A 26,918-nucleotide genomic window follows, 5' to 3' on the forward strand; every position below is an offset into this window, starting at 1 on the left:
GTGTGTGTGTGTGTGTGTGAGAAGAGAGAGAGAGAGAGAGAGAGAGAGAGAGAGAGAGTTTTTAGTATTCTCATATTCTACTGGTTATAATTATAACTTTTTCTGAACCTCACAGATATCTTTCTGTGAGGTGTACTGTAAAAATTAAGTCTATTAAAAGGTCTATTAAATATGTAAATTGTTGGTCGAATAATGAATAAAGAACAAATAATTATGTGTGAAATTGTGAGTATATCTATATGTATGTACATATTGGCATGGGTGTGTTTGTTTATATGTATGTATATTAACCTATATTTGATTGATTTGATGTTACAACAGGCTGGTGGTATTGTTAGTCTCTTCCTTTATGTGTGTGTGTAATGTGTGTCCCTTTGATATTAGTGTAATAATTATTCAAATTAAATTAAATTAAATTTAAAAAAACATCCACAAGCATCATCATCTAATTGGGGTGTGAACCATATTGTTTCATTTTCAACCAACTGTATGCAGACATACACAGTAACTGCTGTTTTACTTTTAGACACACTGGAGAGGTGAGGCAAGCAGCTTCTACTTACACATACTTAACATGTGTGAACCAAGAGCCTCACCAGATAGAGGGTGCAGACCTTAAACCAATTTTAAATTAAAAAAAAAAACATCCACAAGCATCATCATGTATAACGCAGCCAGATTTCTGTTGGTTTTGAGTAACAGATGCGACTCCATTCATAGTTAGGGTGTTTGAATAATATTCATATTGACCACTGGGCGGCGCTAGATTTCTTTACTGAGCAGAAGCTGAACTTGGTCCTTTATCAGTTTGTTCTTCACACTGTCAGGTACACTGTGGCTCAGAAACTAAATGTCACTGGCAGTCAGGACATAAGTTTTATCAAGTTTAATATATTTTCCCGTCATGGATTTAATAAAATAATGAAGTTGTAAATGACAACCACAGCACCGACCGGGCCCGGGTTAGATAATCTCAGTCTGTCCATGTGACTCTCTCTCTCTCTCTGTGTGTGTGTGTCTCTTATCCTCTTATAGTGGCTCTCACCTCAAAATCAGCGCTCATCCTGCAGAGCTGCTTGTGTGCTGGTGTCAGAGCGGAGAGACAGCGGGGGCACCATGGCGAGTCCCGGGCAGAAAGTGGTGCTGATCACCGGCTGCTCCTCCGGTATCGGCCTGAGGATGGCCGTGATGCTGGCCCAAGATGAACAGAAGCGCTATCACGGTAGGTGCACTGTGGATGTGTGTGTGTGGAGAAAAAGAGAGAGATTGTATTATATTATATTATATTATATTATATTATATATTTAATTGCAATTTATTTATATATTTTTCTAGGCATAACATGTAACAGGCTACATTTATGTTGCTGCCAGAGTACATAGACAAGGAAAAAAGTTTTATAACAAACAAATACATTGTTTAATAAAACAATACAACAGCTACTAATAGAAATAACTTTATTTGCATGGTACATTTTACATTATTAGTTAAATCCTTCGTAAATGTCACTACCACCCCTCTACTTCTCCTGCACTGTTTACACATAAGATGCTTAGGCCTACATCATGACAGAGTGCACATAAGAGTATTACACAATCCACATGATTATGTAGATTAAAGCCGATGTCTCTGTTTCTGTGCATCTCAATGCACAACAGATGAGTGATTTCTACCTAAAGCTGGCTGCTGTTTGCTTTGGTTTAAATAAAAACAATAAAAAATAAAATCTGAACCACATGAGAGTAAATGAGGATCCAATTTAGACGTAACAACTGAGAATCAGTAACACAGCTGCCTGGTCCAAGAGAATGAGCTGGATTAAATTAATAGACGACAAACTCAAGGTTGTCCTCTCTGCTGAACCCTGCAGAGGAAACTCCACAGCCTTCAGTATTTCCTCTCCATACAGGGGAGGTCAGAGGTCACAGTTAACTTTCTTCAGATTCTTTAGAGGCAGAACTTTTTGTGGTCCAGATGCGAAAAAATTAAATAAACTTCAAAACCTCATATTACAGGCCACATACGGTTGAACTTGGACATTAGAGCAGCAGCAATTAGTCAAATAAGTGATTATAAGTGATGAGTCAACTATTAAACTAACTGCCAGCTGTTTTGATAATCAATTTATCACCTTGAGCTTTGGGAAACTGAAATCAACACTTTTTACAATCGTCTGACACTTAATGGACCAAACAACTGATCAATAAATTGAGACAATGATCAACAGATAATGAAAACAATCAGTTGCAGCCCTACTGAACATCCAGTTAAGATACAGTTACTTTCAATATGTGTCATTTTCAAAGGATAACATGCTACATAAATCATCATGCCATACATTTTTAGTCATTTCAGCGCAGCCACAGTATGAACTAAAGATAATCTGACTGTCGCATCTCTTCTCTCAGCTATAAAGTGAGACTGCATGGGAATTAGCCTAGATGGTAATTGAGTTACAAGTGTTGTAGACTACTGCAATCAGTTAATAGGGTTTTGACATTCGTACAAAAATATCTAAATTGTATAATGCTTGGACAATTTATAAAAAAAGACCGGTGCCAGGAAGGCAGGAAGGAGCCTAACAAAATAGAGTCAACAGTGAAATACAGTTTGCCAAGTTTTACCACAGAGAAATGAAGTCAAAGGAGCATAATAACACTTAACATGAAGTAAAGTAACAAGAGGCAGGACCCCTATCAAATGAATATGGATTTAATTGTTTTCATATTGAGATATTTTAATTTAATTAATTTAATATTCCATTACCAAGCGATGATAATGAAAATGGACAAAACTGCATGCAAACTTGAAAGACTTAAGCAAATTTCACATATGGAAATGAATGTGAAACAATGTCTGCAGAATGGCCAGAAGACATTTAAAGTACAGATCATTTTTAATCTAAGAGGCTAAAACATTAAATTCAATTTTCTAGATTAAGGGCAATCTCCCAGCTCACCCAGCCTCATGTCTCTGATCCCAACTTAACCTTAGGTCACTCTTACATGTAACACCAGACCATAACTGAAGCTTCACTACAGCCTTGCTTAGGCTAATTATTGCTCGCTGAGCTCCATTGTGGACTGTGAGGGCTATTCCTGGAATAGGCAGGTGACGTGAGCTCTGAGGCAAGACGCTAATGCTGATATGTAAACTGACTGTTGTAACAGGGCTGTTTATGAGAACAGTGTCTATATTAGGGCTACTTATGGTTATCTCTACTACTATAACTATCTGTAGCACCGTCTTTACCGTTATCGCAGCAGCCAGTTATTCAGAAAGTAAATTCATGGAAAAAAACAGCCCACAGGTTGAGTCAGGAAAGGGATGTGAACACAGTTTCCTTTGTGTGTTTGTACTTTACCCTCCATTCTCACTTATTATCCCATGTCTCTTTGACAACAGTTTTTGTGTCGGCACCCTCCCAGTTCTTCATGACCTTTACTCCTTTGTTTCTGTTCACTTACTATGACAGGAAATGTACACAAAGACAAGGTCAGTCAGGATGGAAATTCTCTCCTAAAAACTAGAAATATACATAAATGCACACAAACATGTATTCAAAAGAATTCAAAAGAACATTATGTACATGACAAGTAATTAAAAACATAAAATGTATTACACACATATCAAGACTGGAGTCTACTCAGCATGTTTTTATGTGTTAATCTTGTGTGAGTCTACATGCAGTCTGAGCCAATAAACTCGGTTTGACTCTGCAGGTAGTATTATTGTCTTTTTGTTACCTCATTTACCTGGGCAGGTTGCCTAATCACATGCCTATTTACAGCAGCAGCCTGAAGGCGTAGGGCTTGTGTTGCAGGTAGGATGGGAATATCACATCCATTCACAAACTCATAATTGGAAGCTGCCCATGGAACTGAAAGGAGCGTAATTATATGCAGGGCTAAAAAAAAAAGAATACCTGCATACAGGGCTAAATTGCATGACGAAGATCGAAATGGGTTTGAATACGTTTGCGGTTTGAAGTCAGTGTGGAGGTGCTTCTCTTTTCATTGAAGTTGCAAGTGGAAAAACCAGAAGTTGGCACTAGATGAAAAGTCAGGGAATCAACAAAGTTATTACATTTAATCCTGTGGGGAATGTGTGTGTGAGTGTCTTTTCGAAATATTTTCCAATCCATCCCATAGTTACTGTGATATTATTTAAAACCACCATAAAATGGGTGGGCTAAGAGATAAAGTCAAAGAATCATCAAAGTCAGTAGGCTTCATCCTCTGGAGACCATGAATGTCAATACAAATCTTCATGGCAGTCCATCCAATAGTTGAGGAGATATTTTAGTCTGGACTAGCGTGTGGTGGACAAGCCAAATGACTGACCAACAGACCGATGACATTGACTGGTTTAAAGTACTGTATAAAGAGTGAAAACATATTTTGTCAGAACTGTTCATATATCTTAAGCTAAATACCTTGGTCTCTATTAACTACTGCCCTGGAGAGTAAAATACAAACACCTCAGCATCCTAAATCAAAGATAAAAACAACAGTTTGTCAGGGAATATGTTTTTAAATTTGTCTAAATTAATTGTATCCTGGTTTATATAAAGAGGTCTTCAAATATGAGGAAACAAGTGAGTTACAGATACTGTTGGAACAGACTTTGGCTCTCTATAAAGCTTTATCCAACTTCATTTACATCTATTATTAGTCCATGGAATTGTTTTCCTTTATTTAAATTCACATCAGTTTGTCTTTACAGATATAAAACATGTCAAGAAAGTAAATCACAACAAAAATGAAGACAATAAAATAAACACATTCAATAATCTCTTCCACACACACTCTTCAGTTTTGTCTGTTTTTTCTTCTTTTCCACCCGTTCACAGTCATAGCAACGATGCGTGATCTGAAACGTAAAGATAAGCTGGTGGAAGCTGCCGGGGATGCGTATGGGAAAACTCTTTCTCTGGCTGTGCTGGACGTCTGCAACGATGAGTCCGTCAAACAGTGCATCGACGGCATCAAAGACCGACACGTGGATGTCCTCAGTGAGTATGCATCCTCAATACTGAACCATGCATTGCTACACTGTCCCAAACTCCAACGATTACTCAATGTCTTCCTTCTTTGCTTTCTTCCCCTTCTCCTACCGACCAGTAAACAATGCAGGCATTGGCCTTGTGGGTCCACTGGAGAGCATCCCCATCGAAGAGATGAAGAAAGTGTTTGAGACCAATTTCTTTGGGGTGATCCGCATGATCAAGGAGGTGATGCCTGATATGAAGAGAAGGAAAGGAGGACACATCATCGTGGTCAGCAGCGTGATGGGACTGCAAGGTGAGCAGACAGACGTGTGACTGAATGAGCAAAGGGAGCGGAGGCGGGGCGGGGCGGGGCGTTAAATGGTACAGTGAGAACTGACAGGTCTGTGAGCTTCAGTCTGATGTATGAGTGGGTTGATGATGGATGAATGGAAGAGTGAGTGGAGAACTGCAGGGAGACTGTTTAAGTACTATTTTATGTCTTTACAAGCAGGGATGTTTCCACAAAACAACAAACACGAAGAGGTGATCTATTGAACTGTTCATGTCTGAAAATGAAATGTTAACATTTACTGTGTTTCTGTAGGTGTGGTGTTTAATGACGTGTACGCAGCGTCCAAGTTTGCTATGGAGGGATTCTGTGAGAGCTTGGCTGTGCAGCTCTTTAAGTTTAATGTCACGTGAGTGTCACAGATACTGCATCCATCATTATTAACAAACCAATAACATGGATACAAATAGTCTGACAGGCTGCAAACGATGATTAGTGTCATTATTGATGAATACATTGATTATGTTCTGATTAATTGTGTGGGTTTTGACTGAATAAGAGTCTACAGCCATGTTTGGCCTGTACTTAGCCCATATCTGAACTAAATGCTAATGTCAGCATGCTAACATGTTGATGCACATTAGGAAGAATGTTTACTATATAAGTTTAGCGAGCCAGCATGCTAACAGTTGCTAATTTGCACTAAACAGTGTATGTTCTCATAAGTATTGAAGCATAACTCAGTATTGGACAAATAAAAATTTTGGCCCTATGAAAGTAGGGTTGTAAAAAAAATATTGAAAAATATCGTATTGCTATATTTTATGTTATGATATTGTATTGATTATGAAAAACATTATTGATTTTTGTGGTTGAACCCCAGAACACTAGATATCAGTGTTAACTGAGGGATATGATGTTGAATGTTACAGCGACTTTGATAAATACAAATGCAGATCTCACTGTTCTGGTTGCATAAAAACTTTTTTTAACTCAGATTTTATGCATATGGTATGTGTTCTTTGATACCTCATGGACAGTTTTCCTCCAATGTATATTTATGTCCTTTTTAAATCAACGATTATATCGCCCTACGCTTACAATATCACAATATAGCACAACATATTAAATCTCTGTATCGTGAATATGTGATTATATTGTATATAGCCTAGATGAAAACGTTAGCCCTGGGATGAAAATTATTGTAGCTGTATTCCTTCAAATTTTTTTTATTTAAAAAGTAGAAAATCTTTGCAATCTGGAAAATTTACTATGCTAATGTAAGTTATTGTAGGTAATTTGTTGGTAATTTTTCTTCAAAGTAATAACTCCAGGAGGCACAAAAGATAATAGTAAAGCAGAAAACCTAAAAAAATATGATGTCTTCCTACTTTCAAAGCAGTCTGGCAGGTCAACACTGATATAATCCTTAAAACCTTTGTGTCAAAATTTATTGCAATTGCTTCTAAAATATAATAATTTTATTTTTAAAAAATTTTTAGGCCAAATTAGGTGAATTCCACTGAACTCTTCCCTCCATCTAAACCATGCTCTGTTTGGGTTGATTCAAGTCGTCTTATGCCCCCTTTTTCTTTTTTTTTGCTGTTTGTCTCTCTTCAGAATGTCGCTGATTGAGCCGGGCCCAGTTCACACAGAATTTGAGGCAAAGATGATTCAGGATGTGAAGGAAAAGGAGTATCCCGGGGCCGATCCTGAGACGGTGAATTACTTCAAGAACGTCTATCTTCCTTCCTCTGTTGACATCTTCCAGCTCCTGGGACAAACGCCCGATGACATCGCCAGAGTAAGTTCACGAACATCTGTCCATCTGCATCAGTGATTAATCCTGTAAGCCTGATTGCAAATCTTCTATCTTTTCTGTCACTCTCTGCAGTGCACCAAGAAAGTGATCGAAGCAAGCAGGCCTCGTTTCCGTAATCTGACCAACCCCTGGTACTCGCCCATCGTAGCTCTGAAATACGCTGATGAAACTGGAGACCTGTCAGTCCATGCCTTCTACCACATGCTCTTTACCATGGGTTCTGTAATGCACGTCTGCGTGACTGCCCTGAAGTATCTCACTTGTGGATGTCTGAGGAGCAGGACGGTTTCACCAAACTAGAAACTTATATCTTAAGCACAAATGTGAATAATACAAACATTATGCATCTGTGTCAGAGGCAGAAACAAATACATACATAAGTTGACAGCTTCAAAGAGTTTATCTTTTGTGGCCTGCCATATTTCCTGCAATCCTTGTAATGAATATGAACATATATGAACAGTATATATTTTCTCTTCTCTGTATAAGTGTTGTAGCTTTATGAATGTACAGATACGATACCTGTTGAGTCCAGTTGAGTTGAAACACTACAGATTTAAACATTCCTTAGCCTACCCAGAGTGCCAAATGAGTAGGGTTCACCTCATTTTATTATTTTATCTCAATCAGTCCCACAAAACTTCACATTGTTTTAAACTCTAATTGGTTTAGAAAAATAGTCCTACACCTTGTTGATTTGCAGCCTGTGTATTTGGATGTATTTGCATTTATGTACATATTTTTCCAATTCTATCAATGTATTGGAACTATTTTGGCATTAAAAAATTTTATTTATACCATCCAGGAGTTGTGTTAGTGCAAATGTGGTTGCATACGCATTATTCATGATTATGGTTAAGTCTTAGCTATATACATATAATTTACTTATCCTTCTCTACTGTTTAGAAAAGACTCTTTCCAGGCAGTGTGTTTCTATCAAGTGACATATTACAACCACATTTCATCAAAGCTATGCCATTGACTGCCTATTTAGAAATACCCAATCTGCATTGTTGTGATATCATATGGGAATTCAGACAAACAAGTGTTTGATTTAAACAAATAAAGAAAATTGCCAATATATTTGATTAATAGCATTTGTAACAGGGACTAGTAAAAACTGTACACCTGCAAATATGTCAGACACCTCTACGATAAACATCTGGTTTTACTGAAACCACATCTGCATACGATTTTAAGAGGTTTCTGTAAAAAACAGACTTTTCACAGTTCTTTATCCATGTGAGCATCCATGAGCAAAGTTAGATTAGTGGGTTTTTTTCATATGTGAAATGTAAATATTTTACTCAGCTAATTGTGAACAATTATGGGGAGAAATGCCTCGGGTCTCCTATCCCCCAAAAAACAAATACAACAGATATAAATAAAATAATCTCTCATCTATGTAAGACTTCCAGAGTTTCACTTGAAACTAGTGATTAAAAAGAGTTGATATTTTACTTGTTTTTGCCTTGCCTAAAAAAAATGGCTTTAGCTGAATTACTTTTTAATGTCGACCTATTTATGATATGTTCAAGGTGGCCATAGATGACCTTTGTAAAATTGTTGCTATAAATATAAGGTAAATGTTATTTTTTTTGTGGGTAACGAGGGGAAAATATTAAACTATTATATATTTCTCAGCATTATGGGTAAATGCGGAGAAACAGCGTATTCACTTCCGGTTTTCAAAATAAAGGTATTAAGAACAGTAAGCTATAATTCAAACCTACATTTAAAATAAAATATGTTGTATTAAAGTGTTTCATGCGACCATGATGAATAAAAAAACATACTTAATATCAAGCATTTTTACTGCACCAATGTGGAGAAATTCAACAATAAAATTCCAGAAAAAATGCTTGATATTAAGTATGCTTGTAGTCTTATATGTGTAGAAGTCAAATATACCATCCATAGTCCAGGAATTATTATGAGCAAAGTGTTTTTACTGTATACCACTCAAATATAAGAAAAGATGACACTTTGAGGTACAAATATGGAACTTTTTTTTGACAATTTCTCCACACTGGTGCAGTAAAGATACTTGATATTAAGTCATGTATATTAAGTATGTTTTTTATTCATCATGGTCGCATGAAACACTTTAATGTAACATATTTTATTTTAAATGTAGGTTTGAATTATAGCTTACCGTTCTTAATGCCTTTATAAAATGTAAATAAATGAAATAAAATGTATGAATGCCTTTAGGGCTTCCGTATATTTCTACATAAAACCGTGTAAAATAAATAAATATAACATAACAAATGGAAGTATTTTGTGGTGAATATGAAAATAAACTTTCAAAAAATATCCCATTATTCATCCGTCCGATCGACTTATCGGACTTCCACTGCTCAGGCCTGTTTGAGGCAGTCGCGGGAAATTGAAAGTAAATCGATCGTCGCCTCATCGAACATCAAAATAACCTTTACATGGACACACACACACACACACACACACACACACACACACGCAGACATTAACAACAGCTGTGGGAAAACTTCCAGCTAAGAACACAACGAAAGGATGTTTACCAACTATACCGTTCGTTTTAAAGCTGTGCTGAGCTGACGTTCAACTCAACTAACATTACCTACATGTTAGTGTCTGCAGCCTGTGTGTGTTGTCCTGTGTGTTGTCCTGTGTGTGTTGGGGCTCAGTGAGCAGGATGGAGAGCAGTGGGGGAGAGAACCCGCACTGTGAGGAGCAGCTGAGGACTACACTGCACTGTGATGATAAGGAGAAGGTACATTGTACATTTGTCTGCACACTATTTCTATTTAATCTCTATTTAAAGAGCTGTAGGAACTAAGGCTGCACGATATGGTACAAACATTATATTGCCATTATTTTTTGATGGATGTTGCCTTTGCGATATGATTAGTGTGGGAATAACATTTATATAACTAACTAAGTGACATTTTTGAGGCGTCTGTATCAAACAAACATGCTGTCATCTCTTCTGAACTACAGTACTTCATTGTAATGCTGTTTTTATCCACACATTTCTTCATCTTGTGGGATTTGCATATTGCTCTTCGTTGTGCAGCCCTAACACGAACCTTTAATTCTATGTCTTCTGACTGCTTGCTGATATATATTAACATTTTATCCACCCAGCTTCGCAGGAAGTTGGCACTCTTACAAAGGGAGTACCTCAGGACAGCCCAGAGACTACAGGTAAGAGTCACTCTTTCACTTCTATACGCCCAGTGAAGAACAGATCTGTCTCTCACACACACACACACACGTTGATCTTCTCACAGCGTGCTGAGCGGTCAGAAGCAGTGCGGAGACATGTGAGGAGCAGGATTACACAGAAGAACCACGAGAACCAGAGGAATCCAGAGATCACATCGAACCCCTGTCTCAACCCGTCTGCACTGACGCTAAACGCCATCAGTGGCTCAGCCTCAGGTGTGCCTCAGTGCCAGGGACCCAGTGGAGGTGAGTCTGTCCTAATCATCTGCAAAGTACAGGTAGTTCCTCTCTCTCACAGTACATAACCGCAGTGACAATTAGATAGGAAGTGTAAATAGAGTCATCTGCAATCTGGTCAGTGTATGTCAGAGATGGATTTTTACCTGCTGTTGTCATTCAGTGTGCTTCCTAATGAGTGCATAGTGATTACTCTAAAGTTATTGCTTTTGTTAGTGTGTTTGTGAACTGCTGGGGAATATCTAGGTTGTGCAAAGAGGGGAGAAAGATATTGGAAGATAAGCTTGAAGGGAGGAGGGTAGAATAGTTTCTGTCATGGTGCCTAATTTTATCAGTATTATGTTATTGGATGTAAATGTGTACATATGCATATTATACATATCCCAAAACAGATTATACTGTCATTACTCTGAGAAGTAGACAATGTTTTGCATATAATAACTATTATATATAATAGTTATAATATATTGTTTTATGTTTTATCAGGTCCAGCAGATTCTGAGAACTCCAGGCGGAGCCAGGTAATCAGGTTCCTGCTCCCCTCTGATGCTGCTTGCCCACAAACCCCAGATTCCAGCCATGACGCGACCAGAGGACACAGACCCAGTCCTGCCCTGCGCCTCAGGTCTCGAAGCAGCCGCCTACGCTGGGAGAAGAGGAGCGCTGAGGCCGGCAGGAGCACAGACAACAGCGAGGAAGGACAGGAGCAGAGTGAAAGGGTGGAGACTGCTAGTGGAGAAGGAAGTGAAGAGAGAGTCAAAACGGAGGTAACGGAGGTGGTGAATGAAAGTGAAGAGCTCTTTTCTGGCACAGAATCCGAGTCTCCTTCTCTGCTGCTTACACACTGGAACACTTGTGGACAAACTGAAGATACGGCTATAAACCCTGGAGGCAGGGGACAGAAGGACGATATTGCACAAAATGGACGACAAAAAGGGACAGAGGAAGCAGAGGAAAGTGAGAATAGTGGAGGACAGAGGGATGGGAGGCTGTGTGAAGACAGCAGTATTAAAGACACGGAACAAAGTGCAGCAGAGCAGATAGAAAGTGAAAAAAGTCACGATAATACAGTTGAAATAACAGAAGAAAAAAGTGAGATTATTGGAGGAGAGCATGATGTAAAGGGAGTGGGTCTCCTCGACTCCTGCACTCTAGTGGAGGGACTACTGTTCCCAGTAGAGTACTACGTCAGGACCACAAGACGTATGACATCTTCACAGAGCCAGCCTGACATGCAGGCCGTCATACTCTCCCAGCTGAGCACGGGACGGCCTCGCAGGAGCCGGGGCCGGGGCCGAGCATTGAACAGGCATATAGACAACCATGGACGTTCAGATCAACACACTGAGGCAGATTTCCCCTCGCTGGCGACTGCATCTCCATCTGTAGGAGCTCGTGTGGAACCGCAGACTGCTGACACGTCCGCTGACCTCGACAGTCAGATCTCCAGCGAGTTCTCAGATCAAATCTCAGCCGGTCAGATCGACACGGGTGCTTGTTTTTCTCCTACGGTCAACGCTGCTCGTCCAGCAAGAGGTAGGAAGAGGAGAAGAGGCAGGGGCAGAGGGAGACCTCAGACCCCTCGCTCTGTTTGCTTAGACACCCATGAACTCGGCCTTGGACTAACCTCAGATGATCCCCAGCCCACCAGCTCCCCAGTCTCTTCGTCTACGGCTCTGCAAGGAGCTGATGGACCAAAGCCCTGCCTCACTCCGGTAGAAGTTGTTCCAGTGCCAGACGACCCCCAGCCCGCGCCCACCCACAGCACAGCCACACAGCCTTCTTCTGAAGGTAATGGGGCTCAGTCTAACTCTGCCTCTGGACATCAGGTCTATCCCATCTTTCTGAAGAGCAGCAGCAGGACTAACGGAGCCACTCAGATCAGTAAGTTTGTCTTGCCAGGATTAAAATATAACCTCAATTACAGGCAAATCTCCCTACAGTTAAATGCTTCAGTTTAAAGTTCATTTCTTTACTTCTGAAGAGACTCATTTATCTACCATTAAGTATTGTCTGTCTGTAACCACAACTTGATATGTCATCTGGCTCTGCTCCCTAGAACTCCACTGTTGTCCAAAAGCTACTAAACACCCAAACAAGACTGTTGTGCTTATTATATATATATATATATACATATTTGTATATATACATATATATACAAAACATGGTCTCCTCATTCCAAGTTCCAAGCTGCGATGGCTGTATCTAACAGTTATTTTCATTATTAGTTATTTTATCCATTTACTGATTATTCGTTTGGTCAATAAAATGTCGTAATATAGTAAACATGTCCAAAGTCCAAAAACTGTCCAAAACTCAATGATATTCAGTTTACTATTGTAGAAGACTAAAGAAACTGACAAGTATTCGAATTGAAGAAACAATCACAGTTTATCATTGCGGCTGTACAACCCGCTAAGAATAATTAAAAAGTGTCCAATTAAAACGTTTTGTTCAATTAAGCAAGATAATCTAAAGGTTACACAGTTGTATACACAACATATACAAACAATCTGTACATGCACACATAGTAATTCATGATGCATAGTAATGTGGTGTGGCTAGTGGCTAATGTAGCAGAGTTTAACCGAATAAACGGCCGTTTGAAAAAGGCTCTTTCTGAGCTTTGATGAGCATCTTCCTGCTTTCTCAAACTAAGAAAACAATGAAAATGAAATATTCCTTCACTTTGTGTCCTGCAGGTGCAGCACACTGGCAGTCTCTCCTCTTGCCTTCTACTCCACCTGCCCAAACTTCTCTGCTTCCTCTACCATCTCTGCCTCCCGGCCCGCTGGTCAACAACCTGATGAACTTTGACATCCCACAAGATTTCCATCTGCCCGATGACCAGTTTGCCTCCCTAAAGCTGCACAAGCTTCGCCAAGTCGCTGTGGAATCAGGAGTTGAACATTTTACATCGCCCTCTTACAACACTCGCAGGAGCATGCAGCGCTCTGGGACTTGCCACAGCAGCAGTGACCCAGCGATGCCTCTTCCGCTCCCGCTCAGCCTCACGCCCACGATCGCGAATTCACCCCATCCCACTGAAGCAAAACAAGCTGCTACACAGTCTGTAGAGCTCCACAACTTGTCGAAAGAACACAAGCTTACAGGTAAATTGACAAGCCAGTCCTCAACTGAAGTGTCACCTGACCATGAAAACCCCGGAGAGCAGCAGACTGACAACCTTCATCCAGAGTGTCAGACTCACGACACCTCAACAGATTCTGTGTCAGTGGTACGAGTCAGTGCTGCTGACTGTGCAGATCAACGGAAAGAGAAAGGTAATGTGATTCTGAATACTTACAGCCAGAGTTGTGTCTCAGACAGCAACACACACAGCTCTATTGACCGATCTGTCAAACCACTGCCTCACATCACGGACAGACCTGCAGGCAAAGTGAATGATTACGTCATCGACCACTCAGATGAGCTTGAAATCCAAGAGATTTCTCTCCTTTCATCAGAAGAACAGACAGATTGTCCCGGTGCAGTCCATCCTTTGGAGGATCAGAGATTTGCAAACCACCAAACGGAAGACAAAGCCGTCATCAAGACGCTTTCCTTTGACTGCCCCGAGGAGCCTGTTGGCAGCTGCACTGCAGTACAGGCGGGTGATGACAGTGAAGCTCCAGAGTCTCCTGTGCAGCATCTGAGTGTGAAATCTCCTGAAGAGTCCAAGGAATCCTCCGAACCCACCACAAGTCCTTCCAGAGAAAATAAAAGTCAGGACAAGTGTTTACCGCACCACAGTGTCCACTCCCAGCTCCTGTTGAGCCCTCCTCCGGCATCAGGACCCTGCCCCTTCACAACCCCACACCTGCGCTCCTCTGCTATCACCTCCAGCCCCACACTGCCATCACTGGGAACTACGCCCCACCCTGTCTCTGCCACCCTCCCACTGATGTCCTCTCCCTCCACCCCAGATCTCATCCTGCCTCCCCCTTATAGCCCGTCCACCCAGGCCCTCTCCCCACCAGCTCTCTCTCCCTGTCCATCCCTCACTTTGCTCCCTCCTAGCCAGCCCCCCACCCCTCCAGCCGGTCAGAGGGTTGAACCTGCTACCTGCCCGACTGTCTCTAGCATCCGGTCACAGGGCTCAGGCGGGCAGGTGGGCCTGAGAACAGAGGAGACAGTGGAGGAACACGTGATGAGATGCACACACACACTGAAGGTAAAACTCGTCATACAGATAAGTAATGAATTCAAAGCAGAGGTTTTAATTAAAGTCATCAATTGAATTGTGTGTGTATCTGTGTGTGGGTGTGTGTGTGGGTGTGTGTGTTTGGGTGTTTTCAGGCCCCAGCAGGAGGATGTCTGGTGGATGCATGCTGTCTTCCCGGATCCACAGGTGGTTTGTGGGTAGCAGCAGCAGGAAAATGGGCAGTGTGTCTGTGGAGTCAGACCTCAGCGTCTGATTGGAAGTTAATACACACCTGGGCCTTCAATGAAGTGAGTGTGTGGGTCTAAAAGCATGCCTGCATTTCAGAGTATTGATTTTGTTTGTTTGTTTTTTTCATTTAATGCCACATTTGCCGGTTCCAACTTTTTTTAAATATGAGGAATTGCTGCATTTGTGTTAATATCATTGTAAATAGTGCTGCATAATTAATCGAAATATCAAAATGGCAATATGGCCAAGTGCAATATGCAGTTTAATGAAGGTAAAATGTGACAAAACAGCATTAATGAATGAAGTACTGTAGAGCTGCAGAGATGCCCTGTTTAACAGATTATCTACTACTACTACTAATACTACTTGTACTACTGTCAGTAAAAATTACCCAGTGTAGCTTTAATTGTGAATCATATCACAGAATCACAATATCTGTCCAACAGACTCAGTATTTATGGTTTCAGGGATACAATTTAACACTTTCTAATATAGCTTACTATAATTCGGTTTCATTTTTGATTAATTTCTGTGTTTACAGCCGGTGATCAGTGTGTTTCCTGTCCCGGATGCTGCTGGGCTGATGTGTGTGACTCTGGGTCAGTTAGAAATCAGAGAAGTGAGGTGAATACAACACGCTCCATCAGACTTCCTGACCTGTAATTTATACATTTTTGTCCAATTGTCTGTCCAAAAATTAAGCCTAGTGCTAAACTAAAGGGATCTGTCTCCAAATGTTTAGAAATGTAGAAATGAAAGTTAACTGTGTGTATGTGCACAGGATGTTGTCGTGCTCCAGCCTTTTGCAAGTGCTGCTCTGTGAGGGGGTTGTCCAGGCTGTCGTGGGCGTGTCCAAGTCCAGAGTGGTTACGTCCTCCCACTCAGCTTCCGGCTCCACCCTGCAGGTGTTTACACTGTCAGACAGTGGCAGGTAACACAGAGTCAGCATTGGATTTTCTTCTCTCTGTTATTTTGTCATCGCACACATATCTCAGTGTCTCATCTCTCTCTTAGCACACTGAGCTCTCAGCCTCTCGTGTCCCCTGGCGTTTGTGTCGGGGCCCTCGCTCCGGTGGACGGACTTCCAGATGCTCTGATCGGCACAGATGAGGGAGGACGCCTCTTCGTCTGGTAAGCAAGATTGTGACAGAGAGATTTTTCAAGTCATTGCCTTACTAATGGTTACTTTACAGCGAAAGGTCCTTCAAATATTAGATCATGTTGAAACCTTTTAGAGTGAACCCCAAACATGGACTAATGTTGAAGTGTGTAAGGATTTTAAGAAGAGAGGTCTTTTAACTGACCTTCATGCACAAATATAAAACGCTGCCCTTAACTCTTCAAGGTCCAGTGTGTAACACTAAGGAAGATTTAAGGAAGATGTTTAATCACCTGAAAATAAGTTTGTTGTAAGTTGTTTTTGTTACCTTAGATTGAGACGTTTTTATCTACATACGCAGTGGGTTGCCTTCCGTGTTGAACCGCCCTGTTTCTACAGTAGCCTAGTACGAACAAACCAAAACCTGGCTCTAGATAGGGCTGTTCTCAATTTCTGTGTGCAGCTGCTCTGCTAGGTGACACTAAATCCTACACACGGGTCCTTTAAATGCTGAATATATTAAACATAAGCGCTCAGCATTTTCCTACGATTTTATAGAAATGTTAGAATAATGTCCATATTTGGCTCTCCCTACATGCACTGCTGCTGTTTACAGTTGAATGTATCTTCTGTGTTTGTGTCTTACAGGAATTTAAAGACTGGGCAGCTGCTGCGGAGGATCATCCTCCGAGATGATTTATCACACACGGCCTGTCTCAGAGGATACTCCTACTGTGTAAGTCTGTCTGCTTTGTACGAAAGGTCAATGCCTGATCTCATAAAATGTCCTTGTCCGCCACAACTGTCTCAGATGATTTTAACCCTGTGTGTTTTTCTGTGTGTGCACAGGGAGTGTTATTTGTCCTGCTGCAGCATCAGTTGCTCAGCTCCCTGGAAGAAGAAGAAAGGGAGGCCACGTCAAAAGATCAAATGTTTGTGGAGGAGGAGGAAGAGGAAAGGAAGAAGACCGCTCTGTTGTCTTTGGTCGCCGTTAACCCTCTGAGTGGAAAATCTGTCAAGGCCACTCAGCTGTATCCGCCCAAAGCCTGGTCTGGCAGGTGAGTTGAGGGCTGATGGACGACGGAGCATGTATGTGTTTGTCATGTCGCTAACACATCTGCCTCTGTGTTCTGCAGGCTGTGTGAAGCTGACGTTAACAGCTCCAGCGTGGTGGGCCTGAGTCAGAGCGGCTGTGTGTGTGTGTGGGAGCTCGGGCGTCAGGGGGCCTCGAGGATGGTGTGGGCTCCCGAGAGCGAAGGCTGGCAGCTGGCTCGATGGGGCGGAGGAGGTACGCTGGTGACTGGACATCACAACGGAGACCTTACTTTACACTGCTACAGTACGAGTCAGACTCCACTCCGCCACTAGCTCAAGACTCTTTGATTGCTTTTATCAAATAAAAAAGTCTTTCTTTCACTGTATTAATATTTACACGAAGATTTTAACATGGCTTCAGTTGAGAGGCGCCTTTTAAATATACTTGAATGTCACATTTGTTCACTCAACCTGATGCAGAAGGCATTGCATAGACTGTCTCTGTAACTTCCAGCACACCGATCTATACTGTAAACTTCTCAACAAGACTGAACCGTTAAAGGTGGAGTGCTTCTAAATTTTATCCTCCAGCCTTTGAAAGTGCCCACACTCATATTTTTAGAGCGCCAGTATCACAAACTGAAACATCGTTGTGTAACAATGTCCACTCGATGCTGATTTCCACTTTTTAGGCCACTGTAGCCTGAAAACCAACTTTGTGTTTTATTACTGCTGTTGTTTTGACTGTTCCTTACTGTGCTTACTTGAATATATTCTTTATATTTGTTATATTTAAAGAAAAAGAAGTGTTGCCAATGTTTGTTTTTACAGTTTACATTAAACATTTGTGAATTTGTTTGTTTGTTGTTGTTTTTTGTCTACTTTTATATTGCTAAGATGGACCAAAACCATCTTAGACGCACTATATTTCCATTTAAGAAGGTGAACGGTTAGAAAACAATCCATTCGCAGATAATTCTATAAAAGTAAATGTACTCTTGCTCTGTTGCAGTATCTCTAACCCGTAAATACGAAGCGTGAATGCATTGTGTACGTCTGCATAAGACTGGTGTGTGAGGCAAAGATTACAAGTTTGATCAAAGAAGAACAAATATTTATTCTGCCAGTTTTTTTTTTTATTCCAAATAAATAAGAGCATTACCACATACAGTATATAGTATCTAACTACTATTATCAGTACTGAATTCACTTGTCATTACGCAGTCTGTTGTCTTTGAATAATGGTTTATGCAAAAGAAGAAAATCTTCAATACCAAAAGTGACAAGTTCTAATGATGTTTAATTGGATTATAATTTAGGTCATATATTTATTACTAATTTTGATTTGTTTTGTTAAAATCAGTTTATCCTGAGACATGCCTGATGGTTTAGGTTGCATTACTGCATTTTGGATGTTAAGAAATACCAGAATAAAGATTGAACAGAGAACTGAGAAATATATATAACTTATTGTAAAATACTGTAAATTAAACTGTCATTACTATTTGTGTCCACCAGGAGGCGCCAAAATCTTCAGATTTATTCTTCCTGGGTAAGAGCTTTGACTTTCCCCTTAGTTTCCTGCCAGTTGACATCATCAAAGACAGCATGAGATGTTAAATTAATCCTGGCACTTTTATAAGTTATTTCACACCAAGAAATCTTCTCTTACTAAAATATGTTTTTGTAAAATTCCCTCTAATGCTCCTCAATCAAACTGAGGTATAAAATGGTCGGGTATTTGAAAGCCAATATGCAAGAAAGATGATCTATCTTCTAAAATAAAATACTGCCTTTCTAGATTCTGTTTTTATAGTCAGTCCCTCCAAATGATGGTATTTGACAGTTTTACCTCAACACTATGTGTATTACATATCAGTGGAGGTCAGTGAAAACCCTTTTGTAATTTGAGTGAACCAACCCTTTGAAAGTGTGCAAAATCAACATCAGTTCCACCATTATTAGGGTCAGGTGCACTGCGGGATTTAAGGTCAGCATGAAACAAAAATCCACATGGCGCTAATCTGGATAGACTGTATACATTTCAAGACATTTGTCCAGCACTGTTACCCAGACGGATAATCAAACACAGGTCTTTTTTTTATGAGCACCAATATGACATTAATATGAAACCACTGTAATTTGTCTTAAGAGAATCTTTATTTTAACTTGAGTAAAATTAAACCATCTTTACAACATGTTTGCATATTGAGCAGTATGTACAAGTTTGTACATCTTGTTGAAAAAGACAAGACATCTAAAATACTTAAAAAGTGTAAAAAGTAACTACAGGAAGAATGTACATGATGAAGACATATTAACATGGTCCATTTCTCTACATACAACACAGATAAAAATAGACAAACTAGAGAAGCAGACCAGAGAAGCTTTTTTCCCATCCATACAGCCAGTCTCGAGTGTTCACCCCCACCACACAGTCGTCCCCTCAGCTTCAGGTAAATACAAACAAGCAGAGAGAATCTTGGAGGAATGTTTCAACTTCAACATAATGAATTTGAACACGTAGAACCCTTAACATTCATCTTTTCCTCCTAGACTCATTTCATTGTACAGAGTCGACTCGCCTGCTGCACAGTCAAGCGATTCAGCCATCTTAGATTACTTCAGCAGGAGCGCGTTTGTCACGAGTAAGCTTCATCAAGAAAGTTAAAGATAGAGTTTCTATTAACAGCAGGAAAAGAGATAAAATCAGTGGCTGAGAGGCTGAAATTCACCATTCATGTACAACATAGGTGATTGATTTTCATGGTACATCTCAAAGCCTCGAAAAGGTGACATAAAATTCATCACACTGCAACCCTTCAATAAAATATAGGAGGAATTTAAGGGTCTGTCTGGACCCCAGAGGCTGGCAGACAGGAATAAGTGGCCAGTGATTAAAGACAGAGTGATTAAAGAAGTGGTGTATGGGGGGGTCTAATGTGCAGCAGGGGAAGGCTTGCTGTCCAGCAGTTTCTCCACCATGAGCTTGGCGTAGCGGATGCGGCTGGCCAGCTCCTTACTGCAACCGAACTCCTCCAGCAGAGACAGCTTGTAGGTGCGGAAGTCTCGCTTCTCGTCGATGTAGGTCACTGCGCCCATCAGCGGACACAGGATCAGCTTGGTGTGGTCCTGGTGAACAGGGAAAACATAGGTTCAGGATTTGTGCACAGGGTGTCATGAGAGCAGCAGCTAAAGGACGACAATTAAAAAGAGCCTGGTGGTGAGGCGGAGACGTGTCCAACCTGGAAGAAGTTGATCTGCACGGTGCCGTTGGTGAGGTGCAGGACGATGGCGCTCTTGGTTCTGAACCAGAGGGAGAGGTAAGGCAGCCGGGCCAGCTCGTCTCCTTCCCGCCGTGCAATGTTGGCGCCGGCCTTCAGCAGGTGCTCGCTCATGTAGTTGCGGAAGTACTTCAGCAACGTTATCTGCGAGAGGAAAAGAGAACAAGCACATAAGAAGCCATACCATGACACGAAGAAATATAAAAAAGCTGAGAGATTAAGTGGTTAGAAGCATTCTCCCTACAAAAGCTCAAACTAATCTTCTAAATTTGAGTTGACGGCTCAAGAAGTAAATGTAGAGTCAACCACTGACCTTCTTGTTGAGAGTAGTGGGGAAAGATCGCACGCTGAGGTAGGATTCAGCCGCCGTCTTGTCGATGTACTGAAGACTGTCTCCGTCAGCGTACATAATCAGGCGTGTGTAATCGTTGAACAGCACACCGACGCTGTTGTCACAGAGCTGGTAGCCTGAAAGACAGTAAAAACTTAATAAAAAGGATCTCTTAAGGTAAATTTGTTGTCCTTTAACCAAGACGGTCATGTACTGAGAGGGGCACTTTTCAAATCTTAAACTTGTCGGCTCTCTCTGGTGGACAGAGTATGTAATTGCACCACCATTCTTAACCAACGCAAACGTTCCTCTGGCATTTCACTGCAGCGGTTTCTTGTTCCTGGCGGACATTTTGACACGTCACAGCAGAACAAGCGCAGATGTTAGAACATTAATGGTAGCTGCATACATCTGATTACTTGGACACCTATAACAGAACAGAGCGACTTTAATGTCACCAGTTACACACGTGCTTTTCCATCTGCTATTCCAAGTCAAAATGTCTGCTGTGAAAAAGGTCTTTTGATTGACTTTGGCCAATAATTGGATGTGTTTCAAGTGCAACATCTGATGGATCCACATGAAACTACAACTGTTGCGCCCACAAACATTTGTGTACGTAGCCTTAAAGTCGCAGCTCAAGTATTGTTTTAGTACAGTCGACTCGCTGTTTTTTTTCACATTGAGGCCGACCTTTATCTGTCACCTACATACACCTAAACTCTTTCACCGTCCCACCTCTCTCCTAACCCCAGCTGGACGGCTGCTCAAGGTTTCTGCCTGTTAAAAAGGACGTTTTTCCTTGCTGCTGTCGCCAAGTGCTTGTTCATGGTGGAAACTAAATAATTTTTATGTTTTTTGGAGGAGTGCAGTCTCCATTTGAAAAGTGTCCTGGGCTAACACTTGATTTGATTAAGTGTGATACACATAAAACTGAATTGAATAGAGTTAAAGATTCAGTCTAATTCTCACCTAATCCATATTTGTCAGAGTAGTCCACCCATTTGCTGATCCAGAAGATGGGAATACATGCAGGATCCTCTGCCTCCTCTGCAAATACAAAAACAGAACTAATTATTGTATGTGCAGTCACAAAGATTATCCAAACCTCTAAAATGTGCAACATTGAAACTAAAAGCATTTACCAGAGTCTGCACTCACCTTGGCAGATGACAGCCTTCTCTGAGGGCTTGGCAGCAATGATACTGTTGAGCTGCTGCAGCATATCTTTCAGGTGGTTTTCTGATGGCTCAGGCTCCCTGCACAGAACACAACAAGACAACAATTAAACAAGGGTTGAAAATGAGTGGTTAAGTTTAATCCCCCTAAAACCACCACTCCATTTCCACGTGGAGCATGACATGGATAAGTTACAAATACTAACGTAGATGGAAAACCATTGTCTTAAAGTGGTGGTGACGGTTTTACACTTGGAATTTAAATTTCCTACAATTAATAACAGCCCAACAAACATTTCTCACCTCTGCACAGGCTCGTCTTTCATGTCCACCTTCTCTGTCCCTCCTGGAAAGAAATATCACGACATTAACATTAACTCCTGCAGACTGCAACATTATCTGGATACACTCAAATGGCCTGCTTATATCCTGTGAAACCAAAATATTTCAGTGTCACTTTAACAGTCTGTTGACTAAAGGCCTCTTTGTTAAGTTGTCAGTCGGGATCATTACCCTTGTTGTTGATAGCAGTCAATGGGCGTCTCTGCTCCATAGCTGTGGAGGGGGCGATGGAGAACCGCGGGGGCACAGTGAGGCACGTAGTGGGCAGACGCGTCGGGATGTAGCCGGATGTGAAGAACTCATCGGCCTGCAGCTCGCCGATGGTAGGCCGTTGGGCGGGGTCAGCGTGCAGCATCCGCTTGATGAGAGAGGCCGCGAGCGGGTTGATGTGCTGCAGACAGTCGTTGTAAATTCAGGTTACATAAAGGAGGAAATTAAATGTGGAAAACAAAATATACAGATGCTATATATTTTTTAAAAACTTGTCCAGCTTACCCAGGGGACGGTGTAGTTGTTTTTCTTGATGCGGTTGTACGTCTCCTTCAGACAGGAGGTCTCGAATGGGGGCTTACCCACCAACAAAGTGTACCTGAGAGAACACAGACAGGGAGGTGGAGCTGAGCGGGCTGAACGGTGGAATAGTGCTGGTTTTTTTCCTGCATTTTAAGAATGAAATCTACATCCCAGGTGTTCAGACTTACAATATACATCCAAGTGACCAGACGTCCACCTCATAGCTGTGGCCCTTCTTGCAAAGCACTTCAGGTGCAATGTAGTTGGGCGTTCCACACAAGGTCTTCTTCCTCTCGCCATCAAACTCGATCTTAGTGGCCAGACCGAAGTCGCCTGGGGGGAAACACAGACAGAGCAAGCGTTTGTAAAGCAGCAGACTAAAAAGGTGTTCTGTGTAAAGCTCCAGGCTACATTAACGTCCTTAAAGGTTTTCCCTGATTAAAAGCTTGTGTGTTTTGTCCTCATGGCAGATTTCCACACCAGCCAATGGAAAACACTCGTCCAGGAAGTATGACACATCGTACTCTGGGTGTGCCTTACAGGTGTAACTGGTGTTTATTACGCCTGACTCCAGTATGATCAGAGAACTGCAGTCAAAATTAAAATCATCTGCAGTCTAACATTTACCTATCTTGACCTCCATGTCATCATTGAGGAAGATGTTGCCCAGTTTCAGGTCTCTGTGGATGACTCTGTTGTTGTGCAGGTACTGGACACCCTTGAGCAGCTGTGTCATGTAGTAGCGGGCCTCTGGCTCAGTCACAGCTTTACGACGCTTGTGCAGCTCCAACAAAGACTGAAGACAGAAGAAAGGGAGAGTTGGTTGGATTCAAGACAAAAAAATAAGACTATAATGAGACACTGAAGTCTGCAACTCAGTGATTTCTGCAACATTAAGAGGTGTATGGTGATAATAGTTCAGTTAAAACCCAGAAAGTGAGTATTTGGGAGGTTTCCAGCACATTTCAGACGTTTTTCGGTCTAATAACTACTGAATCAAACTTGCACTTTTAAAAAAAGTATCATTTTAAGCGACCATGTTCACAGATTATTGGACTTTTCCATGCACTTGAAGCAGACTCCACTGGGACTGGCAGGACAACGGAAGAGACCGCCGTGACAACCGTTGGCCCTGAGTGAGTTCACGGGGGAGAAAGCTTGCACGTCTCCCCTCTCCTCCCTCCCTCCCTCCCTCCCTCCAAAAGCACACTCACCCTTCTCCTGCAGATTTCCAGGACAACGAAGACAAAATCGTCGTCTTCGAAAAACCCGTGAAAGCCGACGACGTTGGCGTGGTCGAGGCTCTTGTGGATGGCGATTTCCGAGGTCATCTTCTCCCTCTGGTGCTGCTTCAGGATCAGCGACTTCGGGACGATTTTTCCGGCGAAAACCTGCTTCGTCTCCATGTCTGTGATCTCGTAGCATTTGGCGAAACCACCTTTTCCGAGGAACCGTCCCCTGGCGTATCTCCTCATGGTGCGTGGGTCCACCAGAACATCAGGGATCTCTTTGAGGGGAGCCGATTTCGGGTCGACATGTGCCGACGGAACCGCCGGCTTCGCGATACCTGCACTCATTTTCTGTGTCGGATTTTCGGATCAAAGTGCTCTTCGGCGTCTTTAAAAGAAACACGTTTTTTTTTAAAAACAACTCTCCAGCAGTGGAGGTATCGACGATGGTTGCAAGGGTCCAAACTATTATCAACCCTACTTCAACCGACGTTAGTTTAACTGGAAGCTACCTTGCCATACACTTGTGAATTCAAATCAAAACTAGCGTTAACTAACCTTTTGAACGCGAAAAGTACTCAAATATGTACTCAAACGATTAAAAAAAGCGTTACAGCATGCGAATATTACTATTAAAAAAAGAAAACAGTCATGAATAAGCCGGCAGACTCGTCCCTCGGTGGCTGCAGCGTTGCTCCTGTTCTGCCTTTTAACAACAGTCTCTGCTACAAGTTTAAAATGCTGCTCGGTCGTTATGGCGCTCTCTGATTGGTCCGCTAGATTTGAATTCTAAGACGGGTGCCGCAAAGCATCGTGGGAAGATCGGTGCAAATATAGCCAATCAGCGAGCGAGGGCGTTGCGTTCCGCGCTGTGATTGGACGAACGCCGGTTGTCGGTCGCTCGTCGTTTTCGCACAACAGAGTGCTGACGGGAAATGTAGTCAGCAGAAGTGGGATTTAATCAAACAGTGGCTGAACACGACTTTATGTTGTAGATTTAGTGATTATGGGGAGGGACTGTTTTTTTTAAAATGCTTTCCACAAGTAGAAGTCGCGATAGCGCCGTGGGAAACCCTGTATAACTAAACAAAAGGTTCCATATTTAACATTTTAAAGTAGACATTTCAGTCAAAAGTGAAAGTAGGTTATACTGTTTTAAAGAGTAGTGCAGTACAATTTTGACATGTACTTGACTATCTTCATTTTCTGCTACTATCGGTTACTCCACTATATATTTCAGTGTTTTGTTTTTGCCCACTTTATTTGACAGCTGCAGGTTTACATTACTTTTTTCAGATTAGGACTTTACAAAGGCTATAAAAGCTATGATGAGTTAATAAAATGTTAATCTACCCAACAGCAGTATATAAAGTAAATTAGCTGGACCTCAACTAACTACAACATTAACAATGCTGCTTACACATTATTAACATCAGTCTGAGTCAAACATATAGACTCATATATATAATAATACAACACTGACTGGCTCATTCTGCCACTTTAACTGCAGTTTGCTGATGTTGCTTATGTACTTTCACCTAATTAATCTTTTGAATGCAAGGCTTTTAATTAAAGTTACTTCTATCTACCACCACTGGATAACAAATACAGAAGACTTTTTTGAATATGAGGCTTATAGGTGTTGGGTTGTTTTCTTGTCAGTAAGGGGCAGTATTTCACAGAATACAGTGTGAAAGGCACAAGGTTATCTTGCATACCTACAGTAGCTTACTGCCACTGCTACTATCTATTTACTCTAATAACTGGTATTACGCCTGGTTGGCATTCTGTTTCTACTTTAATTACTATTAAGACTTTCAGTATGGCCGGCTATTACTGCCACTCCTACTTATTCTGATCATAATAATCATCTTCATTACTTTAATTAGTATAAACTCCAAAACAGTGTGCCCCAAACAGCTTTATGAATATCTATCCAAATTAAACAGACAATAGGGCTGAGCCAATACATGCCACATCTTAAGTAGGCTACATCTATACACACCAAAGGCACTGTATATGATTTATAAAATTGTGCTTCTATTTTTGTATTTTTCTTTCATTTTCTTTCTTTCTTTTTTTAAACTTAATTTGGGACATTTGTGTCATTTTTATTGGCCTTTTCCTGATTTAAATGACAGATAAAACAGTGCAGAAACTCCACCGTGCTTGCATACTACACTGCACATAACAAATAAAGTCACTTAAACTTGATTTTATTTGTTTTATTTGACTTCTTTATTGCAGCAGGTATACTGTACCACTCATTCTTTTCATTTAGATCACTCCATTTGGTGATGGATAGCTATTTTTAATGTGTAAGCCTGCAGGAACATCCTAGAAAACTGATTACATTATGGTGTACCCTGTTTCATCATTACTGGAAATATCTAGGGGCCTCATCTTTTTTATAACCCCTCTTTATTACTCTCCTTATGGATGTTTTTTATGCCCACGATCTGTTTTCAGTAGCAGATTATAGACCTGACATGGGGATAAGTGGAGGATAAGAGGAGAATAAGTGGATGAGGAGAGGGCAGATGAATGAAAAGACCATGAGATGCAATGGATTTGTTTACTCTCTGTGTTCTACTTGACAGTGTGTGCTTTTGTGTGTTTACCATCGAAAAACAGCGTGATGTTGCTTCATGCAAATGGAGGAGCTGTTTTTGTGAAGCGCTGTTTGATCTAAATATTCCTTTCACTGAGGATGACAATGGCTGCTGACGTTCATCACGAGAAGGATGAAGACAGAAAAATTCAAGCTGGTGGCTGAGGATTTCTTTATTTACACAAGATGATAATTTAAAAATCAGATTTTGTAATAATTTGTGTATACCTTGGGGAATTAGTTTGGTGTCAAGGTATAGGTTACTTATAGGCATTTCAGAGCAAATACTGGACTCTCCCACTACACTGAGCTATAGTTAGCTACTTTGAACATCAAGGCTTTATATATATATATATAT

The 26,918-nt window shown here is 41.2% G+C and overlaps 3 protein-coding genes across 3 annotated transcripts; 2 read left to right on the plus strand and 1 right to left on the minus strand.

Moving 5' to 3' along the window:
* The first annotated feature begins 990 nt into the window (after positions 1–990).
* Positions 991–8,324, plus strand: LOC118326459 (retinol dehydrogenase 8-like). Its single transcript, XM_035659454.1, has 6 exons — positions 991–1,222; positions 4,853–5,014; positions 5,124–5,303; positions 5,595–5,688; positions 6,900–7,083; positions 7,174–8,324. The coding sequence occupies exons 1-6, from the start codon at positions 1,117–1,119 to the stop codon at positions 7,399–7,401; spliced, it is 954 nt and encodes a 317-aa protein (XP_035515347.1). The 5' UTR covers positions 991–1,116; the 3' UTR covers positions 7,402–8,324.
* A 1,234-nt stretch (positions 8,325–9,558) lies between these two features.
* On the plus strand, positions 9,559–17,863 carry palb2 (partner and localizer of BRCA2). The gene is made up of 12 exons (XM_035659466.1): positions 9,559–9,853; positions 10,228–10,287; positions 10,374–10,554; positions 11,032–12,429; positions 13,248–14,719; positions 14,845–14,997; positions 15,480–15,562; positions 15,720–15,869; positions 15,953–16,069; positions 16,686–16,773; positions 16,887–17,095; positions 17,174–17,863. The coding sequence occupies exons 1-12, from the start codon at positions 9,776–9,778 to the stop codon at positions 17,403–17,405; spliced, it is 4,221 nt and encodes a 1,406-aa protein (XP_035515359.1). The 5' UTR covers positions 9,559–9,775; the 3' UTR covers positions 17,406–17,863.
* Positions 17,864–19,213: 1,350 nt separating this feature from the next.
* On the minus strand, positions 19,214–24,709 carry plk1 (polo-like kinase 1 (Drosophila)). The gene is made up of 11 exons (XM_035659376.1): positions 23,935–24,709; positions 23,348–23,516; positions 22,909–23,053; positions 22,703–22,796; positions 22,379–22,598; positions 22,169–22,211; positions 21,849–21,946; positions 21,660–21,737; positions 20,670–20,824; positions 20,318–20,500; positions 19,214–20,204 (listed from the first exon to the last, which is right to left on the minus strand). The coding sequence occupies exons 1-11, from the start codon at positions 24,295–24,297 to the stop codon at positions 20,010–20,012; spliced, it is 1,743 nt and encodes a 580-aa protein (XP_035515269.1). The 5' UTR covers positions 24,298–24,709; the 3' UTR covers positions 19,214–20,009.
* Positions 24,710–26,918: the final 2,209 nt, after the last annotated feature.

This window comes from Morone saxatilis, unplaced genomic scaffold (genome assembly GCF_004916995.1).
Source record: "Morone saxatilis isolate NCDOM2014 unplaced genomic scaffold, NCSU_SB_2.0 Contig17, whole genome shotgun sequence".
NCBI classification, from domain to species: Eukaryota; Metazoa; Chordata; class Actinopteri; family Moronidae; genus Morone; species Morone saxatilis.